This window comes from Patiria miniata, unplaced genomic scaffold (assembly GCF_015706575.1).
Source record: "Patiria miniata isolate m_02_andy unplaced genomic scaffold, ASM1570657v1 HiC_scaffold_20, whole genome shotgun sequence".
In the NCBI taxonomy this organism is placed as follows: domain Eukaryota; kingdom Metazoa; phylum Echinodermata; class Asteroidea; order Valvatida; family Asterinidae; genus Patiria; species Patiria miniata.
Genome location: NW_024037059.1, coordinates 38554414 through 38576971, shown reverse-complemented (window position 1 = coordinate 38576971; position 22558 = coordinate 38554414). Strand labels below are relative to the sequence as shown.

Sequence of the window (22558 nt, the reverse complement as noted above, 5' to 3'; positions counted from 1 at the left end):
TATTTCCCTTTCACGTCATGCGACTTTTCAGTTTCTATAAATTGAGATGCTGGTGACAGTTTTACAAAGGCCTTTACGAGGTTGATTTCAATGTAGAAATCATTGTCCCGAAAGTAGTTTTTAAAAACTCCGACTTTTACATGCTAATTTTCCTATTCGAGGGGTCCGGAAGCGCGCCACCAGGGGTCAACTTTAAGGCTCTACAGGCCACATTTTTGGGTGAATGGCGACGGCATTTTGAGGGGTGCAAACAAGTGTGAGTAGGGCTACTGACATCAGTTCACGTGTTGCTGTGATTAAAAAAATAGGCCGATATTTTTACTTTGTTAAAATATTTCATTTTGAGACTGAAACTAACTTTCTAAATTACTTCGATAAATGTGGTATTTCTACTGTCCCTTACTCCGAATTGGCGTCGCCACAGCGCCACCGTTCGGTCAAAATTTGACAATGACAACCACGCCCTTAATAGACCATTATCATGTTGCGACCATCTTGATGTTTTTCCCATTCAAATAAACCTAACCAAAGCGAGGCTATAGAAAAAATAGTCTGGTTCCTTTTTGCACACAAAAAAATTATCATTCAGTACTGTTATTGGATACAGGGAACATGACGGAAATGGTGGTCAATAAGTTTGATTGTTATGGGTTTCTCGTATCCTCCTCCCCAGGGCTTACTTAACCATGGTTTTCTACCAGTAACCCCTGAGTGGGAAAGTTGCTGCACAAGTTCCCGTATCCTGATTCGAGACAGCAGTAGCAAGCTGTGGATATATAGGCCTATCTTGTAATTAATTGGTGATTTTATTTTAAACATGTTGGCATATCAGTTACGTGTTTTAACGGTCATTCGGGAATTATAAATTAATCCTTCTTTGTTCCATTTTGCTTAATAATTTACATGTTTATGCAATGTGATACTGCATAGGCCTATTGGAGAAATAAAAATTGTAATATTATAATTTTAAAGGAAACAAATCGTGTGGGTTTTTTTTCGGATCTCACGCCAAAACCTATTGATTTCGTTTTTACCCCAGACACCGCAGACAAAAACAAACAGTGTTTTAAAGCACGGCCAGGCTCCAGACTACTCCGTTATGCCTGTGGAAACGGCAGTTGTTGGTTGTAATGTGTTTATTACCAAAAAAACGTTAAAGTTGTATAGCCGTAGAAATAAATAATGTTTGTCATAATTATTTTATCTTAAAGGCAAAACTTTAGCATTAACAGATGGAGCCTCCATTTGGATGGTGTACATTCGACATTCGACATTCGATGTTTTTATTTGCCCATAGACTTTGTACACAATAATTATGGGTCTTTGTTGGTGTTGGTATTAGGTTCATATTGGATACTCGACATTTACGTACTTTTATACAGTGAATATGGTCGTTTCCCTTCGCCCATATTAGACTCGTGCGAAATTCAAAACAAATACGATAACATTATTTTTTTCCAATTTGATTTTTTTTTTTAGACATGATCATAAGCCTACAAACCGTCTGGAATTACAACCGGGTCTGGCCGGGTCGGAAGTTCAAAAGTCAGCATTTGTGGGTCAATAGTCAATATTTGTGTCCCAAGATCAAGTATCTTTCAGTATGTGCGTGTATTTGCTTTTATTGAGTTTGTTATCAAACAAGGGCTTTCTATATTGGTCCTCTCTGACGTCACTACCAATTTTTTGTTTCGTTGTGCAAAAATTAAGTTTTGCTATAGGCCTACTGAACACCTCTCTCACAACCTAGCAACGGCGGATCCAGGAGGGCAATGGGGCCACAAAGTAACTCGAACCCAATGTTTTGTTTCTCTTTTTTTTTAGTGACCTTGCAAAAAAGGCAGCCACTGCGTACACCACCATCTTTTGCTCAAAACAATTGGTTAAAATGCTCAGAAATTGCTTCAGATCGCACCACATTTGGACCTTGTAGATCAATATTCCGACGGGTGCCACTTGGCACCCTTGAGCATTTTTTTCTAAAAACAATTAATGTACAAATTAGCTTCCGCCATAAGGTAAAATATAAGTTTTCTACATATCTCTGCAGCATTTTCTCCAAACTTATCAATCGAGGTGCCTTGACCATGTTTTTGGGTCAAAAAATTCATTAAAGCCATTTTTAATGATTAATTTATGTATTTTGTGCATAATATGCAAATTAGCATCCGCCATTATCTAAAATTTAACTTCAATCTATATCTTTGCATAAATGTGTCCAATAAAATCGTTACAAACGAGGTATCTAAACCCATGTTCTTAGGGTCAAAACGAATGCATTACAGCCATTTCTACAATGATTATGTATATATTTTATGCACATTATGCAAATTAGCATCCGCCATTATCAGAAATAATTATGACATCTGATCTATTGTTTCCTTTGTGGTAACTGCATGAGGCTCCGCAAACGTAGAGGGAAAGCAAGCCATTTGTGCAACTTCCCAACATTCGCGGGGCACACACACCACCTAAACATCGGCAATAAGTATGATGCGACTATTTGTGTCCCAAGTTCAAGTACATGCATGTGCTTGTTTTCTCCTGTGGTCAGGATGTATGCGTTTGTTTTTTATCGGGCATGTTATCAAACAAGGGCTATACATGTATGAGTCCTCAAAAAACGTCCCGTCACTACCGCATTTTTTCAATTGTGCGAAAGGGTTGCCATAGGTAAACACAATAGTTTAAACTGAAGGGTCTGTGTGCCGTTATAGAATAACGGTGAATTTGACACATTATCATTAACCCGGATTGTTAATCATACCCTCACGGAGTGCAAAGTTCAGGCACCACACGTACTGCAACCCAGCTCGGCCACTGAGAGTAAATCTGTTCATTCACAGAATCAGGACAGACGCGAGTTCTCGGGCTGTTGTTTCGGCCCAGGATTGCCAGTGGATTCGTGTCACTCAGTTGTTATCGTCAATATTGTAGTTTGCTTCCAATCCACGTACAGTCATGGCAGATCGCTCGCTTTTGGCCCTTGTGAAGATCGCGGTAGAGGTGATAACACTAGTGGTTACCTTGTGCACTGGCATCGCCGTAGCCACGACGGTTGGCGTAACACGGGTGAGTTTATGACCATACGTTTGAACGGCTATAACGACGCCATACCAAGGGAAAATGCCATTCGTGCGAGTAGGTGGTGAACGTTTTACAACGTTTAACCAAGTGAACCACGGCGTTTGAAACTGGGAACTACGCTCGACAGAAACCAAACTACGACGTTTGAAAAGTGAAAACAACGGATTAATGAACCACGATCTGTGTTTTGTTGTCGGTGAACGGACAAAAGCTGAAGTGAACTTCGACGTTTGAAAAAAAAAAGTGCACTGCTATGTTTGACCAAAAAAAATGTTATGAACAACGAGGGACAACTTGTGAACCACGACGTTTGAAACGAGAACTACCACTGAAACGTTTGGGGGGAAACGACGGTCTTGTCCTTTTAAGAACACCATACCATGGCGGGGGGGGGGGGGATCGAAGCTACACCAACAAAAAAATAAAATGTTGGTCAGGATGACAAGCCTGAGCTGAGGAAAGGGTCTCTCAAAATGTCTTTATTTTCCTTTAATTTCTGCTGTTCTTTTCCCAATAGGCCAAGATTCACCTGTGCATTTTGTCCGTAGACGTTTCATGTAATTCGAGTAAGTGATGGACATTTGCTTTCCTGTAACCTGCTGTAACCAAGAGCAAGTTGGCGCAAGAACTGTTGCTAACCATAGTTCGACTATTAAAGTTAGCCCGAACTCTGTCGACTATTTGGAACCAGCCTACTGGGTCTGGGCCCAATTTCAGGGCGCTGCTTAACAGTTAGCAAAAAAGATATGTTTAGCATAGCAGAATAATTGCTAACCTTAAGCACTATCACGGCGTGGACGTGCTAACGGTCGCGCGTGCATGGAGATTTCTATTGTTACGTCACTACGTTAAAGCAATTTTTTTTCCCCGAGGTTAGACTTGACTCAAGTCGGAATTGCTTTCAGTCGGTTTCTTAAAAAAAAAATCGCAAAAATAACTTAGTTTACGTCTTTCCAGAAGCACGACAAGGTACACTTCAGCGCGCGTTCCACTTCAGTGCCGTATAACAATGCGCACACGCTGTATGTACATTGTACAACACGCGTATTATACGAACATGTGTGTGTGCATGTATTGCAGAGCATGTGCATGCATGTGGTGCAAAAGTTAGCAATTCCCATTTTAAGAATTTGTTTTTCTTGCTGTAGATTACGATTTCAATGACGCCGCACCATCGACCTGTAACTACTGCCTGGCTATACCCATCATTTCTGTGGTCCTTTCACCAGTGATTGCGGCCTACCGGTTTTTCGTTTACTTGAAGCCTAATCGTGGCACGTGAGTATAAAAATACATGTAGACCAATCTGGGCACGCTATCAATTCTATCATGAAGGCCCCCTTCAATGGCAAAAGCATTGTACTAGCTGTTGTTCAGATATTTCGTCACGGGGCAGTTGCCAGGGTGGATCGGGGGGGGGGGCATCATGGCATGAGGGGTACGGCCGGGGTCCCCCTTTTTCCTTAAAAAAAAAAGAGCAAGAGAGGCGAGAGAGACTCAAAAAAGGAAGAAAAAGAGGGAGATACGACTAGGGCAGTTAAGTTCACTTCAGACCGTAGCCTGCTAGGATTAGCTGCACACAAGATAACACCTGTTATTCACGGAGTAAAGTCTCCTGTATATCGTCTGATATTTCTAAGCATGCGTGATGTCATTTCATTCCGAAATCAGGACTAATTAAGATTATTGTGATTGGTCAATTTCGATGCCGCGTTTTTGTAATACAACAACCTGCACAAGAATGCTACTCATCGTGGGCGTGATGTTCACGCACGTACGCGGGGAGCTCGAATTACGCGCGTATAGAAGGCGCCTGCTGATTGGTCGGTTTCTCGAGGTCATGCGCAGTCTTGCATAATTAATCGCCGAATCTGTCTACTATGGTGTTCTAAAGGCGCCAAATCTGCGTCGCGTCGTGATGTTTGCTACTTTTTTTTTAAGATACCGACTTAATACCCAATTCCGACTTGAGTCAAGTCTAGAGAGGAGCACGTGTTAATTTGCCCCACGTGCGCAGTGGGAGGGGCTTACTGGATCGGTCCATTAACTGGTGTTGATGTAAGAGCGTTCAAGTATAGCAAAGTATATACTTTGCTAACTTAAACGCTTTTTTTGTTTTGGTCGCAGAGGAGTGATCACAATAGTCATCGTCGGTGGACTTGCGCTGTTATCAATCCTTTGGCTTGTGACGGCTGCAATTGTTTCTGCTGGATTGGCTTCATTCTGCAACCAGCTGGGTTGCTATCAGCCAGGAGCAGAGTACGTTCATAAATCACCGATCTCCCGCTCGGTTATAGGTTGAACACTCTTTGTTTTGTTCAGGCATATAAATAGGATCATTTGCTTTTCCATGCATTTTTCGGCATTCTTTTCCAATTAACAACACCACTCGAAATCCAAAGAAGAATGTTTTGAAACCTATAACCTGTTGAAGTTTCAGCTCAAGAAGGAGTCACACTTTTCAAGCAAACTGTGAGTGAAAAAATAACAGGCCAGACCTTTTGATCACGAAACACGATTTCGTCCATGGCACTGTGTATTTCCAAAAATCAGTCAATTGACTGATCGTTTGGAAATCAACTATATTTCTTGATTTCTTCTAAATGACAGCAAACCAGACGGAATAATTTTACGGGGTGTTTAGTGCCAGGACCATCTTTAATCCAAGCGAGCTTTTTGATAATAATTCGGTAGGTTGGGATAAATGCAACTGATCCATATGCCTTTAAACGTAAGCGATTCACACAAAAGGTCGTCAACCTCGTTCCCATGCATGGGGGGTTAACCAATAACTTTTGGGAGAAAATTCCATCCAAAGATGACCACCCCTAAAAGTAGTCCTTCAGCACTGTTTCGCCATTTTGAAAAAGGATACTCTCCATTGCAAACAGAGCTAATTTCATCCAAATTTCACAGAAATACGAGCTCGCAGTCCTCTGCACGGCTTCCGTCCTTTTTTTTTTTACAAATCCTCAAATTTACGGCCCTCAAAATGCTCTAATACCGGATAATTTTAGGGTAAGGTAATACCTCCCCAGTCAGGGATCGAAATTTTTTAGTGTAATTTTTCTTTACATCGCGGACGCGCACATCTTCATACAACACCTTCGGAAGCCTTTTAAAGCCATGGCATGCGCTAGAAGAATTTCACCTCTCAACACACCATAAAGAATGGTTTTTACACGATTTGACATTACTTATTTTTTCGTTTCCATATTTTTTCAGCTGCCGCTACCTTCAAAACAACATAGGTTGGAACGATTATTACGATGGGAAGTCTTTCTACGATATGACGAAAACTGCTGAGGTAAAAATGCAGATTTCCTTTAATCCTATAAGCTCGTTCAATTGCAATCTGAATTCAGCTTTACGTTAAAGGGCCCATGCAGTGTCATTTTCTTTAAATACAGTCCTTGGAAGTGCAACTTTGTGACCCATTTAACCCTTTTTCAATTTTCGTTGTGCCATTTTCAAGTTATCAAGAATTGGCGCCTTTTTTTGTTTTACGCTAATGCGAATTTTCATATTCATGAGCAAAAAGGTGATGTCATTTCCGGGGGAAAAACTCAGCGTTACAGCTATTTCAGCACAAAAAGTCGCTTGACAGAATTTTGGATATTTCGCTTGAAAAGTTCGCTTTATGGCCCTTTAAAGTGGAAGCGTGTGCAACTACGCTCAATTCGTTGCTCCAAATTAACTGCGCATGCATGTTCTTGACGATTTTCAGCATAAACAGAGAAGGCAAAATATTCTGGTAAAATTAGAAACGATTATCTGGTTTTTTTTTTCAATTTCGAAACAGGCTGCGGCCTGGGTGTCCTTTCTGTTTTGGACGGGTCTGACCGTCTGGTGTTTCGTCTGGGACCTGATCATCCGACGACGCAGTCCACGGCAGTCGAGCCAGGCAGGCAAGCCAACCCCGGTGGATGTCCCAATCTAAAAAAAAAAAACACCACCTAGTAAATAAACTAAAAAGGTATCCATGTCAAATGGAATAAAAAGACGGAACTTGTAAAAACAATTTTAGGCCTGTAAGCCTGGTCACTGGGTGGATTTAAAGTACTCTAAGGCCCATCAGTGATCATATTGAAATTCTGACGAAAGCTTATTGTTGATCTAGGCCTACGCAATTTGTGTCAATGAAATTTGAGTAGCAAAATGTAAGCACTCCTACAACCACGTCTTGAACTGATTTTAATGCATGACTGTAATGTATTGAATACAAATCTATCAAAATTGTATATCTATTTTTAACAGCGGTGCATAAAGACCATTCTGGGCATCCTAGACCCCCCTTCAATGGTGGAAGCATTGTGTCAGCTATTGCACAAAAAAGTGACCCATGACGGAGTATGTGAACTGTTCGCCATCATGGGCGTCGCGAGGGGGGGGGGGGCTTTCCTTTCCTCCCTCCCCCCCCCCCGGGAAAAGGAAAGAAAAAAGGGGGGGGGAAGAGGTGCGAAGCCATATTACTGTTCATTTGATTGGGGGGGGGGGGGGATAGGGCAAATGTTCCCCTGCCCACGCTCGGAAAAACGATACATTGACAATATGTTAAAAAAAAAAAAGTTCAGGAGTTTTGGGGGAAATGTGCTTTGCCCCCTGGAAAAAAATCCTGGCAACGTCCATGTTAATTCGCCATTGAAGGGGGCCGGTGTAGCGTGAATATCCGACTCCGTGAAATGTGGACTCATTGGTAGTACTGCGCACGCGTGAGTACAATACTATGCTTTTTTTAGGATCGCTTCGGGAGAGTGACCTGTCACGTGCGAGGGATCAACCAATAATAGGGAAATAAGGGTCCGATTTTCATAGGAGTCGGATTTTCATGTGACACCGGCCCCGATGGGCGTACCGTGCTCTGAATGAAAAAAAACCCACGTTTTGTAGTCGTATGCTAATATACGTTGTAACTAGAGGTCTAGTTTGCAGAATACAAAGGGGTGCTTGGGGTCTCATTTATGAAACGGTGGGGAGGGGGGCATCTTTTTTGTCTTCTCAGAATTCTGACGGGGGGAGGGAGGAACAGGGGGAAAGGGAAGTTGAGCTGGGGCTGCACTGGTAATGGACCGATCCAGTAAGCTCCGCCCAGTGCGCACGTACGTGGGCAAATTAACACGTGCTCCTCTCCAATGCCACGCTGCACTTTCCTTCCGCGCGCATCATACGCGCGTCTATGGCGTGCACGCATGTTGGACTTTAGTGCACGCACGTCGGACATAAATCACGGCTGTGATTGGTCAGAACACCATGGGGTGGTGCTTACTGGATCAGCCCATTACACGCTACACGGGTCACGTACTCGGATATAATTATGTTTACACATTAGTTTAATAACTTGTTTTTGACGAGAGCTTACTTGCTTTTTTTTTTAATGAATGGTTATGGTTACAGTTAAAATTTATTCCTAAAACGTTTCAATAGTTTAATCCATTGAAATTGAGTTAATGTCCTGTTAAGTTTGCTCTAAAGTCTTGTTAAGGTTGCTCTAAAAGGCTAATTCGTGGTTAGTATGCTTTAATATATTGCAGGGTTTTTTTCATGTGCAGAAATGATCATAGTTGGCGGTCATGCCAACTTCATTTGATACGATTTACAATAAACACCTCAAGGGAAAAAATTAAAATGTTTGTCACCGTGTTGTTCATTGTGATATTCCATGTTAATATATGGATACTAAGTACTGGATATGTTTGAATTTAAGAAAATTCTGGTTTGTGGTAGTATATATAGTTTTAATGGGAAAATATTCCCTTTAAAGGGAATATACATCATTAAGCTTTTGCTGTAATTTTCAGAAATGGATGGAATTGGGGGTTGGAAATGTATAGCAAATATAGTTACACTGACTTTTTTGAGGTTTTGGGTTCGAAAATGCTTTAAAAACCAAGAAAAACAATCATTTTCCTGTAGTCTGGTTCCCTGACTCCATATAAGAAGAAACAGAGCAGTTTACATACATTGGGGAATTGTAAGGGCAGGGAACCAGTCTAGCTGGCTTGTACCCCTTTCATAGGTGTGTAATCGATTGCAAACAAGTGCGATGGTCAATTGGGGCCAGTTTTTGAAAAAAAAGCCGGTATTTTTGTATCAATTTCCAACGCTGGTCGGCCGATCAGCGTTGGAAATTGATACAAAAATACCACTTTTCTTGAAAATGACAGTATACCAGGTGCCATGATTATACAGGATGCTTTATACTATCATGACTAACAGTCCAGCAAGGTATTTCAAAATGATTTGGTAGTTTTATTTTTTGATGTTTGCAAATGTTGTATTTTCCCTTTAATATAATTTTTCACACACACTCTAGGGGGTTAAGGCTAATTTAATTTTCAGATTTATTGAAATCTATGGTACTTTTACATGTAGTGTATGTTTTCATTATTTCACAGCCCTTAGAAAAAACGGTCTACTGCTGAACGGAAAATTCCAAGACTCGAAAAGAGGCTATATAACGGCTTAGTCTGGTTGCCTGACCCGACGATCCCCCTGAAATTGACTAACTGTTGTAGTCAGAACTTTTGGTCTGGGAGCCAGACTAACAGCTTCGCATAGTACGCATGCTCAATGACCTCAGAAGGACCTGTCAATCTATTTCAAAACACCGCCGGGAAAAACATGGCTAAAGAAAGTGCTGAAATTGTGAAGGAAACTGGCGGCGAATCGCCAATCCGCATCGAAAATAATGATCTGGATGAGACATTGCCGCCATGTAGAGAGTGTGAGAGACATTTCTTCGCCCGGACTAACACATTTAACGTGTTTGACGCCACTATCGTTCTGATTTCGATGGTCACATTCGCTGCCGACATTGCAACGGGTAAGTCACACTCACAGTCACACGACATGCATTGGCATTCCATGACATTGCATGACAATGATGTACAACAAGTGTAACATTACAAACCAACGGACGGTGCCATGCGAATCAACACGGTTTTGTGCATACATGTACACTGTGCGACCTGCGTCGCGGTGCAGTGATCGCCATCTTAATTTTCGTTCCAAAATTTCCCTCAAAAAATCGAAACCCGGCCCTCTCAGTCTCATCTCTCTATTCCACGAGACGAGCCTTTAAAACAACGAAGTGGCTATCGTTACGGCAGTCGTTGTTTAGCGCCCTCTACGATACTTTTTTGATACGCACGCAGGAATATAATTATTTGTTTCCACACGTTTTAGCGAGCAGTGCGACAGCTCAGTCGATAGAGGGATGGATTTTGCACCACGAGGTTGCGGGTTCGAATCTCAGTTTTGCACTCGAATTTTTTTCCTTTTCTAACCTGAGGCTTTGGAGGATTTTTTTTAAAAGGGAAATAAAGTCCGAATTTCGTAACGTTCAAATTCACTTTTTTCCTTCTAATTTTATATTTTCTTTTCTAATTTTATATTTTTCTTTTATGTTTTTATAAAAGTTGCAGTCTACCGTAACGATAGAAAATGGGAAATGCGTTACGGCTGCCGTAACAATAGCCACTGCGTTAAAACAATGGCCCAAACTTGTTTGGTAAAATAAGTCACTCCAATTGGCCCTCTTAACTACACAATCGCTGAAATGTTTTATTAGGCCTACAAATACAATGTAGCCTATGTATGTGTTTGCTTTTTGTGTATATTTACGCCCCTAATAATATAAAGAAAGTCTCTATCATTTTGATCGGTTAAACTTGGTATCTTTAGGCCTACATTTTTGCCGATTGTGGACATGGAAGAGTTAACTTAAGTTACAGGCCCCGTTCCAAAATCTACTTAATTTTATGTTTTATTAGCGATGTTTAGGTTTATTGATTGGACTCACCTAGTCCCACTAACTGGTTCACTAAAAGTAAAACTCCTTTTTTTGACATTTGGAATGTTACCGTCATACTAGTACGACAGTCACATCCCAAATGTCAAAAAAGGAGTTCTAGCGACCCAGATAGTGGGACTAGGACTCACCTTAGTTTCTTACTTGACAATATTGAAAATCAACTGGAAAGTCGTGGAAAGCAGGCAGAGTTTTGAATTTTTTCAGAAACTCGGGGGAAATTTTGGTTGGGGGAAACAATGACGAAGATGACAAAATGAAACACGCAAATTTAAAAAACAAAAAAAAAGGGGTAAAGCAATGAGGCCTATTTAGTTGTCCATCTTGAAGACAAGATTTTGTTCCGATGCTTAGGCCCCTATAATATAATATTTGTGTTTTTTTTTATTTCCTCAGATGGCCTGGCAGCGAGTCAATATTTCGTCCACGGTGAGCCAGGCTGGGGCTGCCTCACTCTGGGCTTTACACTGCTGCCCTCTATCATCATTCAAGTGTTTAGTGTGCGCTGGTACTTGGCAGATGAAGACATGACAGGCTGGAGATGGGTCTTCCATTGTTGCCTTATTGGACCCGTAGAGAGGTACCAGACTGGGACCTTGTCTTGAGTGCGAAAACATGCAAACAAAATCAGACCAACTTTACTCACTCTTTAGCCCACAAAATTGTCCAAAATGTTCATGAGGCAAAGACTAGCCTTGGTCAAGGCGCTAAATGTTATTCATCCCGGCCGTGGCGCGTAAACGATATCCTCGCTAGGGCCATGCATTATGCAGTGCATTAAAAATACAGCGCGAACAGCGACCTCATGCGGCCACCATTTCTATGCAAATTAGTTGGACCCAATATCGCGCCTTGGTTCAATCGTCGGCAAAAGCTTATGTTTTTCTTTATTTTGCGCTGGATTTCTAGCGCACGACCTCGTATGCGAATACAGATAAGTGTAGGCGGGGCTAATATGTGGAGTGTCCAATCACACCTTGGTAAATCCGGACGTCATCAAATTGTTTGCAGCTAGCTATTCGCCTTTTGCGGACGTGACAGGAACCACAGTTTTTGTGCATTGGTGCCGTGTGCAGAGACACATAACGTGTACGTGTACATGTATGGATTATGTACGGTGCCACGTTTTACTAAGCAAGTTTCCCTGCAACGATCGACCAATAAGAAAACGACATTTAAGGTCAGCTAAGGCTATTAACATAATGAGCACCACCCCCAAAACCTCACATGGACGATTGAACCGAGGCGCTATATTGGGTCCAACTGATTTGCATAAATATAGTGGCCGCGTGAGGTCGCTGTTCGTGCTGTATTTTTAATGCACTGTACTGCATGCATAGCGCATAGACATTATGACTGCATGCATTACCGCGCTACGGCCGGATAAAAAACAACTAGCGCCTTGACCAAGGCTAGGCAAAGACAAGGTCTTCAGTATTTCACCAGCCAAGTTTGAGGTCTCAATTCAATTTTTAAAGGAGACAAGGTGTCTTCAACATTTTGCACCTGAGAGTGACGCAAAGTGACTTCAATTTGAAACCTAAGACTAGACTGGTGCATGTCCAACTTTTTGAAAAGATTGACCCTTCAGTAGTCTGGTGGCATGACCTGATGACTGTGGAGAGAATGTGTAGAAATAGAGATCAGGTACCAGACGCTTCTTTTGACACAGTTGATTGATGCAGTATACTAAAGGGATGTTGGACTGTTTTTTTCATGTGTCAGTCTATTTTCTTGTATTGCATGTTTTCACTATCTGAAGTTTTGAGACTCTCCTAGTCATACACTAACACAGTATTGAGAGTCCCAAATTTTCGGACTAGAGAGGCACCATGATGACCATCAATGTTATATGTAGATAATTTTAACTGTTTTCAACTATTCAATCATTCAATTCATTAATTCATTTTTAGTATTTTCACAGAGGCTTTCTAGTTTGCAAGAGAAATCAAAGGTAGCCTCTGGCACACTAGGGTTTAATAAACGAAAGCTGTTGCGGTCGATATCACTTGATTATATATAAGCCAGTAAGAGAAAACCTCTGTGAAAACAGCGTTTACTACAAAAACCGGCGCCAGCCAAATGTCCACTGCCTTAATTCATCTAACATCCATCACCCATTTGCCCAATGTAAAGATGTACTGTCCTTGCCATTTTGAGTTCTGTACTTTCACCCGATAGAAATTCATTTACCTTGGTCGATTTCAGAATTTTGTCTCCGGATGTAATCCGATGTATTATAAAATGTACCCAGCTGGCAGTTGTCTACCAGACAGTTTTAGTTTACATACAAAATACATTTTTAAAATGGATATTTAATTTACAAGTATTTCCATTTCCTGATTCTTGTCACCTCTAAGGTATGTGACTGTCTTCGAGACGGGCCTGGAGGCGCGGCGGAGCAGGGACCCGCTGGACTTTGAGCGCCTACATCACCAGCAGAGCGACGTCTGCATGCTGCGTCTGTTCGAGTCCTTTCTGGAATCGGCGCCCCAGGTTGTCTTGCAGCTGTACATCATGGTGGCTACCAACGACGAAAACCTCTTCACCGGTGAGAAGTGATGTCCTCTTCAATGAGTAAAGTCTGTCACGAGCCAATGTGGCCCGTTATTGTTTTACAAAAACATGACAGCCAAATTGACCAATCAACAGCTTCATCAACAATTCCTCAGACTCCCTCTAAGTGTGTGACAGACTCGAACCCCCCCCCCCCCATTTTCTTCAAAAAACAGCAAGAGATTTTCTTTTCGTTTGCATCTTGTTTTTATGACTTTTGTCCGGTGTTTTCCACACACTGTAGTCCTGTTGAAAAGGACTAAAACTTGGTAGATGTACTGAGCATAGATGTCTTTCTAATCTGTATGCATTCAGCTGAAATCTTGGAGAAAATTTGCTCTAGCTCTAATGTAAGATGTGGGCATTTGAGACATGGTTGAAGGAAGTGGGAACCATGTAATGAATTTGCACATATAAAAAAGTTTGAAGCAAAAAGATTCATGCCAAAAATATTGCCTTATCTATTTTCTATTTTCTGCCCTCTGCTGGGCAGTTTGAAGCAAAAACATTCATGTCAAAAATATTGCCTTATCTATTTTCTGTTTTGAAGGTATTGCTGGTACAGTATCGCTTTTTTCCCTCTGCTGGGCAGTTTGAAGCAAAAACATCCATGTCAAAAATATTGCCTTATCTATTGTCTATTTTCTGCCCTCTGCTGGGCAGTTTGAAGCAAAAACATTCATTTCAAAAATATTGCCTTATCTATTTTCTGTTTCAAGGTATTGCTGGTACAGTATCGCTTTTTTCCCTCTGCTGGGCAGTTTGAAGCAAAAACATTCATGTCCAAAATATTGCCTTATCTATTTTCTGTTTCGAAGGTATTGCTGGTACAGTATGAAGCAAAAACATCCATGTCAAAAATATTGCCTTATCTATTTTCTGCCCTCTGCTGGGCAGTTTGAAGCAAAAACATTCATGTCAAAAATATTGCCTTATCTATTTTCTGTTTTGAAGGTATTGCTGGTACAGTATCGCTTTTTTCCCTCTGCTGGGCAGTTTGAAGCAAAAACATCCATGTCAAAAATATTGTCTTATCTATTTTCTATTTTCTGCCCTCTGCTGGGCAGTTTGAAGCAAAAACATTCATGTCAAAAATATTGCCTTATCTATTTTCTGTTTCGAAGGTATTGCTGGTACAGTATCGCTTTTTTCCCTCTGCTGGGCAGTTTGAAGCAAAAACATCCATGTCAAAAATATTGCCTTATCTATTGTCTATTTTCTGCCCTCTGCTGGGCAGTTTCAAGCAAAAACATTCATGTCAAAAATATTGCCTTATCTATTTTCTGTTTTGAAGGTATTGCTGGTACAGTATCGCTTTTTTCCCCTCTGCTGGGCAGTTTGAAGCAAAAACATTCATGTCAAAAATATTGCCTTATCTATTTTCTATTTTCTGCCTTCTGCTGGGCAGTTTGAAGCAAAAACATTCATGTCAAAAATATTGCCTTATCTATTTTCTGTTTCGAAGGTATTGCTGGTACAGTATCGCTTTTTCCCCTCTGCTGGGCAGTTTGAAGCAAAAACATCCATGTCAAAAATATTGCCTTATCTATTTTCTGCCCTCTGCTGGGCAGTTTGAAGCAAAAACATCCATGTCAAAAATATTGCCTTATCTATTTTCTGTTTTGAAGGTATTGCTGGTACAGTATCGCTTTTTTCCCTCTGCTGGGCAGTTTGAAGCAAAAACATTCATGTCAAAAATATTGCCTTATCTATTTTCTATTTTCTGCCCTTTGCTGGGCAGTTTGAAGCAAAAACATTCATGTCAAATATATTGCCTTATCTATTTTCTGTTTTGAAGGTATTGCTGGTACAGTATCGCTTTTTTCCCTCTGCTGGGCGGTGGTTGCCTACAGTCGCGCCCATCGCCGTGTGCGGACCGACAAGAATGGCATATCGTGGCCTGGCGCTATCCTTCAGACCATTTGGCGCATCGGAATGATCTCATCCCGTGTTGTGGCATTGGTGCTGTTTGCTTCCGCCTTCAAGGCCTACACATTTCTGGTAGTGGGTAAGTTCTTATATGTTACCACCGACTGAGGTACTTGTATAAAATTAAGGGTTATCTATCAAGACTTATACTGCATGATACCTGAAGCATCGACTTGCTTAACCTAATATTAAGACTCACTATAATCGTTTTGAAGGTTTATTTCAATTCCATGGAGAGTATACACAGCCGTGGTAATTTCTCTTTTGGGTCAATTGCAGTAAAGGCGCTTGCTTAGGGACACCACCTGCCGGGCGCTTTTTTTTTCTTGAAAGCTCTAGTAACCTCACTTTTTGACACCCAATAATTTTGCTCTGGCAATATGGGGGGTTTGGCATTATGGTAAGGGTTTGTGATTCATGATAGAGGGTAAGGGTTTCAAATTCAGCTACTAGCCATATGCTGTGTCCTTGGGCAAGCCAGTTTACCCCCATTTGCCTCCCCACCCGCCCCAGGGGAGGGATAATAGACGTTGAGTGACTTGTGATTAACTCAAATCCCATCCAAGGGGAACGGAAATAGAGATAACAGAACCAGCAAGAACCATGCTGGCTGGAGACGGGCTTAACTGTCTGTTACTTTCTCGTCTCTCACCAGGCCTGCACTGGCTTGCCATGGTGGCCTGGGTGTACTTCCAGCGCACCGATTTCTGCGACTCCTGGCCTGAGGAGAGGCTCTTCAACTGCGTCATCGGCACCGTCTACGTCTTCTGCTTCTTCAACCTCAAGGAGGGCAATACCAGGTACCGCATCAGCATCTTCTACCTGATTGTTGCCGTGGAGAACATCGTGTTGCTGCTGCTGTGGCATCGCTTCGGGATGCTGGAGGATTGGTACACGTTTCTCGGGTTCATAGTGGTGTTTGGTGGTTTCATCATAGGTGAGCTAACACTTCTTTTCCTAGCATCTAAAATGCCGGGGTTTTTTTTGCTTTTTTTTTTTTTTTTTTTTTTTTTTTTTTTTTTTTTTGAAGCAGTGTATGCAATCTAGTGAAAGGGGTGTCGTCCGATAGCTGGCAAGGAAGAATTTAACAAGCTTGCACAGGTTGGGCTCAAACTGTCGACATCCATCGACATCCAAAAAAATTCCATCTTATAATAGTTTATGCGGTACCCGCTGCTATGTACATCAGATTCGAACCGGCCAACCGATCCCATTAGCTCGGTGGTCGAGTGGTAAGACATCTGCACTAGAAAGCAGGGGGTCGTGGGTTCGAGTCCCACCCGAGTGATTTTTTTCGAACTTTCACTCGGGAGGTAACACACTGAGTATACAGTGTTTAAACGTCGGTGAAGGGCAAAACCTAATTTGATTTGTCGACATCCTGTTTTACTTCTGCAGATTCCTTAAACACTGAACCAAAGAGCTTGCCGGAGTCAGCTGGCTGGTTCGAAAACAGTTCATTGTTTGTGGTACTCACTGATATGACAGATTCCAACCTGTCTGCTGAGTGCTGCTGACCCCAGGGCAAGCTTGGTGGTAGAGTGGTTGAGATTGTCTGATCTCGTAAGCAGGAGGTCAAGGGTTCGAGTCCCACCCAAGCAATCTTGTGAATTTTCTCGCCAGCTCTTGAACAGCAGTGACTCAAGAGTGTTTTAAAATAACGTTGGTAAAGAGCAAAACCTTGTCATGAAAATTAACTTTCTCAGATGCAAATTTTTATTTTTTTGAAAACAGACCCTTCATGGAAAGCTTGAGTTAAATAATCAATTTTTGCTTGCAAAGTCAACTGGAAATGCGTCATGGTTAGCCTGTTTTGTCAATTCCCCACAGGTGTGACCGCTATGATCTTCTACTACCGATTCTTCCACCCCAGAGGAGCTATATCGTTCTGTTTCAGAGCCCAAGACGACAAAAGTGACGTCTGTCAACACGGCAAGTCCAACCGACTCTCGACCCTCAGTCGCCATGGCGACGTGAACGCAGAGATTTTCCACCGCTCCAGGACCCCTTCCCCACAAAAGTGCCCCCTGGATGGGAAGCCAGGTCTGCACATGCAGGACCCCGGCTCCGATAGGGCGGGAACCCCCTGTAAGTATTCACCTCTTAAGACCCAACCAGGATCCCTGGATTGGCGAACAGCGCCCCCGCTCAGGAGCAAGAGCTTAGGCTGTTTGCTCACAATGGAAAGTGAATGTGAAAGTAATACACAGCTATCAGGAAAGTTCAAATCGTTAGACCACTTGGGGAAAACGGACAAGCCATCAAAACCTATATCTTCGCCGTCCAAGGATTCCCCAGAACCTTGCACGTGTAGTTTTCAAATGTACCAGCTGTCAGGGTTTGCCACTGACTTGGTTGATAGGTATGACAAGAGTAAAGACCTTGTCCTCGCTCAGTCATTACTGGCCGATGAGTCCAAAGTGAGTTTGTATTCCGCCCGATCGTGTGCCGCTAAATACAGGACTCCGTGCCAGGCGTGCTTGAAATTTGAAAGCGGTCGGTCAACTCAAATGAAATCTGCGAATCGAATCCGATCCTTTTCTCAACCGAACACGCCATCAACTACCAGAGAGCTGAAGCCAGCTCACTATGAAATCCACCCTAGCCAGCAAGTCACTGTACATTTTGCCAGTGGCACCGAGGCCCCCCAAACACCTACTCGTCCAAATACCGAGACCCCTGAAACCGTAAGTGATATGGAGATCAGCCAAGTGTCGGCCGATCTGGCTCAAATGCCCGATTGCATTGATTCCCCCGAAAGTGCCGGCAAGATGAGCGCATACGAAGTCCAGAAAATATACGATCAGATTTTAGACAGGCAGCCCGCACCGCGCATCTCTAAGAGACAGCTGAGGTTTGATAAAGATCTTGATAACCAGGAAGTTCTAAGTAGCCTGGTTTCCGGCACTGGCATTGCTACTCAAAACTGTCCTGAGACTGTTGACAATGCAGAACAACTGAAAAGTAAGTCGGAGGAAGTTTGCGGTTTAAATACAACAAAATGTAAACAGTTACTCATTCCGAAAACCAAAGCTTCGCCTGGGACAATTAAACATCAACAGAAACCCCTAGAAAATAAACTGCCCAGCCCTGCCTACAAGCACAAGCCGGAAGAGAATGAAACTAAATCATGCCATGACGTATCCGATGAGAAACCTGCCACTACTGAAATGGAACAGTCGAAAAATGAAAGAGTGGAAATTCCAGAAAGTGTTTGTACCGAAACCGTCCTTGCCTGTGATTCCAGTACCGAAAGTGAAGATTACGGACCCTGCACAGAATTTATAATTCCTGGTACAGAAACAAACACTGTGAGTAGGAAAGTGTGTAAACCCCACCCAATGAAACAAGCAGACGGTATTAGCCTGCCCGCTAAATCAGCAAGTGCAAGGAGATCTGTTGTTACCAAGGCTGAAAGGGGCAAAGATGTTGAAGCGTCCTCTTCCAAACGGTCAACTGAGGAGGCAGAACCATCCTCTGAGACTGCTGGGAAGGCGACAGGGGCCGATATTCCTGGCTCCAACAAGCTTTCTCAAGATGTCCAAGGAGCACAAAATGTAACTCACTATAACCTTAACACCAGAAGTCGCTGTGATGAAACCAATCCCAGTCCATCTGGTGAAACTGCAACTTGTCAGTCAGTCTGTCCTGTGAAACCTGTCCAAATTTCAGAAGTTGCAAACATGAGCAAAAGAGATGATAGGCTTAGCATGACCAGGACGTCAGATAATTTGCCCAACGCTGCCTCTGCTTCCCCCGCGTATTTCCCTCATGACGTCAAACCGATCTATAAGTACGGCGGCAGCAAAAGTAGCCACCTTGGTCCCACTTTGACGACTCCAGAGTCGAAGTCTGTTGGGGGATCTATCAGTGCCGCTAAAACTCAGAAAACTGCGTTGCCTTTTAAGAGAGCTCAAAGCAACACACTTATCGAGTCTGAAAACACAAACCACCAGCCTGTTTCTCACCCAACTCCCAATTCACCTCACAGTAAAAGCTTCACCAGCCCCAAGGCGAAGCTGGGGCAGGGCGGAGTTTTGAGCTCTGGGCCGGGCAAAGAGAACAAGCCCCTGACTCCCTTGAGTGCTAGGCTGGCCCTCCTGTCGCCCTCCCCTAACCCCTCCTCGCCTCACAGGAAGCCACCCAGGAAGTCCCTGGGCAGAATCCCAAACAACCTCGTGGCTGAAAATGTGGCCCTGTTTAACAACTGAATTTGTCAGCACATAACTCTGATGAGGTTCCAGTTTGCAGAGTCTTTGTCAAGTCAATCACAAGTCAATCTCAACTCACCAAGAGTTTCAATCTCAACTCACAAGTTTCAATCACAAGTTTTAATCACAAGTTTCAATCACAAATTTCATCTACAGGGTGTTGCAAACAGAAGGAAACCAGCATTTGACAGCACTTTTCACCTACTTGTTGAGCATATTTCAGAAATTCAATTTGATGGTATTAAAATATTGATCTTTAAACATAAGTGACAAAAATTGTTTGCAAATTACTACGTCTCTGAGATATGGTAGTTTAAAAATTTCATGTGCCAAACCCTTTTGTCCACGGACGGCTTTATTCCATCCGCTTGACTGAGCTCCGGAGTTTGATAGAAAACATTACTACACTAGAATTACAACAGTAGACAACAGTGATTACGGAGACTTCTATTCAAATTTAGCATAATAACACTATTCTTTCGATTTTTTTAAAAGATTTTTTTCACCACGTTTGGTTGAAGAGCTACACTTCACTACATTATAAAAAAAAAACACAGTTTAAATCAGTTAGGTAAGTAGGTTAAAATTCCTGTCAAATGTGGGTTTCCTTCTTTATGCATTTCCTCCTGAGGTTGAATGCGTACGGTGCTTTTTTAACATAAATTTGTGAATTTCTAATGCTTTATACGCTTTCTTTACTGAAAATACATGTTATGTTAGTTCACAAACTTTATATTTTTTATGCAACTAATCTTTGCATGTACATGTACATGTACATGTACATACGTTTTATGAATATATCTAATTACTTGTACATGTATAAATCTTCATCCTTCATGTCTTCCTATGAGTTGGAAGCGAATGGTTATCATGTCGAGTTTGCTTATCTGGGAGTTGGGAGGTGGTTGTTTTTTTAACCTACATGTACAATATCAGTGTGAAAATAAATAGCACACTGAATGTATATTTTTTTAGATGACCTATATACTGCACACTGTGCGTGCGAAATATTTGTTTAACTTTGCCTTTCGTTTTGACTTGCCATTTTACATGCATATATAGTGTTTATACATGAAAGTGACATGTACTTTTTACAATGTATTTACTTTTTCTAGCCTGTATATTATTTCGTGTGTGCAAAAACGCAATGCACTTTCAGTTTTTATGTTACGCTATAAATCTGGTGTTTTGCTAGTTTTGCTGTTATTAAGCTTGAATGCTTGCATAAGCAGGAATGATGTACTTTAGAAAAACGCCGAAGTATTCATATTTGTACATTTTTTTAGACTATTCACAGTGAAATAAATGATGTGTGAATATGATCTTTTAAATATTTCATACATTTAGAAATGTATTACAGTTTTGAAATTTTTTGAACTGTCTAGTTTTATTCAAAGAGTTTTCTGTCCCAAAATGTGGAGTACAGTTGTACTTTTCGTTTCTGAAATAAATGTAGTACCTTTCAAACTGTCGTTTAAAATGCCCTTTTCTTGTTCGGAAGAAACATCATTACAACACTAGGTGTAAAAAAACACATTCTGTATACACATGTTAACCATTTTTGTGTTGAAAATAGCTTATTACCCCCAGAAAGCGTTCGGCTCATATTACTTTTTAAAGAAGTTTTTTGAAAACTGGGTTGTTGGTTGGTTTTTCCCCTAATGTTTGATACTAACATCTGCAGGATTATTGAATTTTTAAAGGCAACATAATATCTGTAGTTCTAACACTGTGTATCTTGATATTATATACATGTATTATAAAATGGCAAACATTTTGCGTTTTATATATACAGGGTGACCAAAAAAATTGCAACCCTAAAACATTTGCCTTTTTTTCTTCTTCAAAAACATGATTTGTTCATTACGTTTTGGCTATCAGATTCAAGCTGAGAGCTTTTTCTTTCAAATACTGAAACAATGGACCGATCCAGTAAGCACCGCCCCATGGTGGTCTGACCAATCACAACCTTGATTTACGTCCGACGTGCGTGCACAAAATTCCGACATGCGTGCACGCGCGTATGATGCGCGCGGCAGGAAAATGCAGTGTGGCATTGGAGAGGAGCGCGTGTTAATTTGCCCAGTGCGCGCAGTGGGCGGGGCTTACTGGATCGGTCCATTCATGAAACTAGCACATTGGGTTGCTGAGAAAATGCCAATTATGTCAAACACCTCATTTTTGGTCCATTCCAATGGCACACCACAGTTCATGATTTTATTCTGTACCTTTTTGTGCATGAAATGCAAGTAGCGCATTGTGTCCTAATCCTTACAAACAACACGGCACATAATATGACATGAGTACAAATGAGTTCTCGATGGAAATACCTTTTATTTTCCACCTGAACAGGTATCTTATCCTGTAAGTCATATTTTAAACCTTTTCGGCATCATAAATATAGCAAAAAAATAAAGAAATTGCACAAATGATAGACAATTGCACAGTGGGCTTACAGGAACATGTTTCACTGTTTGAGGCACAATTGGAAAGGATGAAAAATCACTTCTTTTACATAATTGGCATTATCTCAGCAACCCAATCTGCCATTTTTATGATTTTTTTTCAGTATTTGAAAGAAAAAAGCTCTCAGCTTGAATCTGCTACTTAAAACATAACAATTCACAGATCACGTTTTTGAAAAAAAAGACAAATATTTCAAGGTTGCATTTTTAGGGTCACCCTGTACATTAAGAGTAATAGTATGCATATATGCTTTATTATTGAATAAAAAAAGCTACTGCGCCTTTTCGACATTAAATGAAACATATGTGCTTTTCTTTTCAAAGTTTCAATGTCTATATGTTGAGGGCCACGGTGATTTGTTTGGGGTTTCCCCTTTATCATTTTTTTTTTTGGGGGGGGTGGGGTTGTTTGGGTTGGTTTAGTTTAGTCATCTTGTTTCTGTTTTGTCTTTGTGTATTATTACCTCAGACAAGGAGGTTATGTTTTCATCGGATGTGGT

At 41.5% G+C, this 22558-nt stretch overlaps 2 protein-coding genes across 2 annotated transcripts; both read left to right on the top strand.

The window, feature by feature from the left end:
* Nucleotides 1–2688: 2688 nt before the first annotated feature.
* Nucleotides 2689–7373, top strand: LOC119728102. The gene is made up of 6 exons (XM_038200175.1): nucleotides 2689–3072; nucleotides 3605–3653; nucleotides 4236–4365; nucleotides 5215–5346; nucleotides 6313–6394; nucleotides 6890–7373. Exons 1-6 carry the CDS (start codon nucleotides 2962–2964, stop codon nucleotides 7025–7027), a joined length of 642 nt encoding a protein of 213 aa, XP_038056103.1. The 5' UTR covers nucleotides 2689–2961; the 3' UTR covers nucleotides 7028–7373.
* Nucleotides 7374–9653: 2280 nt separating this feature from the next.
* Nucleotides 9654–19910, top strand: LOC119729052. The gene is made up of 6 exons (XM_038201553.1): nucleotides 9654–9910; nucleotides 11294–11477; nucleotides 13258–13448; nucleotides 15252–15461; nucleotides 16038–16319; nucleotides 17213–19910. The coding sequence occupies exons 1-6, from the start codon at nucleotides 9658–9660 to the stop codon at nucleotides 19591–19593; spliced, it is 3501 nt and encodes a 1166-aa protein (XP_038057481.1). The 5' UTR covers nucleotides 9654–9657; the 3' UTR covers nucleotides 19594–19910.
* Nucleotides 19911–22558: the final 2648 nt, after the last annotated feature.

Bases quoted from the DNA above. Each gene is read 5' to 3' on its own strand.
- LOC119728102 (XM_038200175.1), top strand. From the start codon at position 2,962: ATGGCAGATCGCTCGCTTTTGGCCCTTGTGAAGATCGCGGTAGAGGTG. The intron at 3,073-3,604 runs GTGAGTTTATGA...TTTTCCCAATAG, and splicing joins CGACGGTTGGCGTAACACGG to GCCAAGATTCACCTGTGCAT. The intron at 3,654-4,235 runs GTAAGTGATGGA...TTCTTGCTGTAG, and splicing joins AGACGTTTCATGTAATTCGA to ATTACGATTTCAATGACGCC.
- LOC119729052 (XM_038201553.1), top strand. From the start codon at position 9,658: ATGACCTCAGAAGGACCTGTCAATCTATTTCAAAACACCGCCGGGAAA. The intron at 9,911-11,293 runs GTAAGTCACACT...TTATTTCCTCAG, and splicing joins CGCTGCCGACATTGCAACGG to ATGGCCTGGCAGCGAGTCAA. The intron at 15,462-16,037 runs GTAAGTTCTTAT...GTCTCTCACCAG, and splicing joins CTACACATTTCTGGTAGTGG to GCCTGCACTGGCTTGCCATG.